This window comes from Phaethon lepturus, unplaced genomic scaffold (genome assembly GCF_000687285.1).
Source record: "Phaethon lepturus isolate BGI_N335 unplaced genomic scaffold, ASM68728v1 scaffold7242, whole genome shotgun sequence".
Lineage (NCBI taxonomy): Eukaryota > Metazoa > Chordata > Aves > Phaethontiformes > Phaethontidae > Phaethon > Phaethon lepturus.
The window spans coordinates 8391-9030 of record NW_010521150.1 but is presented as its reverse complement, the minus strand read 5'-3'; the positions used below and the strand labels follow the sequence as shown (position 1 = coordinate 9030).

The following is a 640-nucleotide window of genomic DNA, read 5'->3' as shown; positions in this document are numbered from 1 at the left end:
CCCTTGGGGTTCCCGACCTCTCGGGGTGCTGTCGCAGGCAGTTTGAGGAGCGGCACGTGGGGCAGATCAAGGCGGTGTACCCCACCTCGTACAGGCTGCGCCAGGAGAAGAACATCCCCACCTTCGGCAACGGCATGAAGAAGTTTTTTTCGCTGGAGCCGGTGCTGGGAGAAGGTAGGTATGGCTCTGGGGGGGCAGCTGGGGCGCGCTGGGGTCCCTGACCCCCCAGGGATGCTCTCTGCTTGGTCTGTTAGATAATCACCTCACGCATAAGGGCCTGAGCGTGTTGGAAGTGGAAAACACTTTTGGGGCGAGCGGGAGGACGATGGGGCAGCGACTCAGCCCCGCGGCCGGGCCCTGATCCTGTCCTTCCCGAGGCTCTCGAGGTTTGGGCCCCGTCGCGGGGTTGCCGTGCTTTGCTGCGGGGTGACGCTCGCGTCTCTCCTCGCAGAGGAGAAAGCGGACGGCCGCCCGCACTTGTCGGCGTCGCGCTTGCTGGAGCGCAGGAAGGAGTTCCACCGCAACCTGGTGAACATCGTCAAGCGGCACCACAAGGCGAGCCCCCCGCCCCGGCGCCTCCGCGGTGGGCTTGCTCTGGTCGCTCCCTAGAGGGGCGGGTGGAGAGAGCGGGCTGTGCGCC

The 640-nt window shown here is 66.4% G+C and overlaps 1 protein-coding gene across 1 annotated transcript in view; it reads left to right on the top strand.

The window, feature by feature from the left end:
- Positions 1–8: 8 nt before the first annotated feature.
- CDT1 (chromatin licensing and DNA replication factor 1) overlaps positions 9–640 on the top strand; it is a gene marked incomplete at its 5' end in the record, with an annotated part of 2273 nt that continues 1641 nt past the window's right edge. The window contains 2 exons of the mRNA XM_010281418.1: positions 9–174; positions 452–555. Coding sequence (XP_010279720.1) covers positions 9–174; positions 452–555 — 270 coding nt within the window. The remainder of the gene's footprint in view (positions 175–451; positions 556–640) is intronic.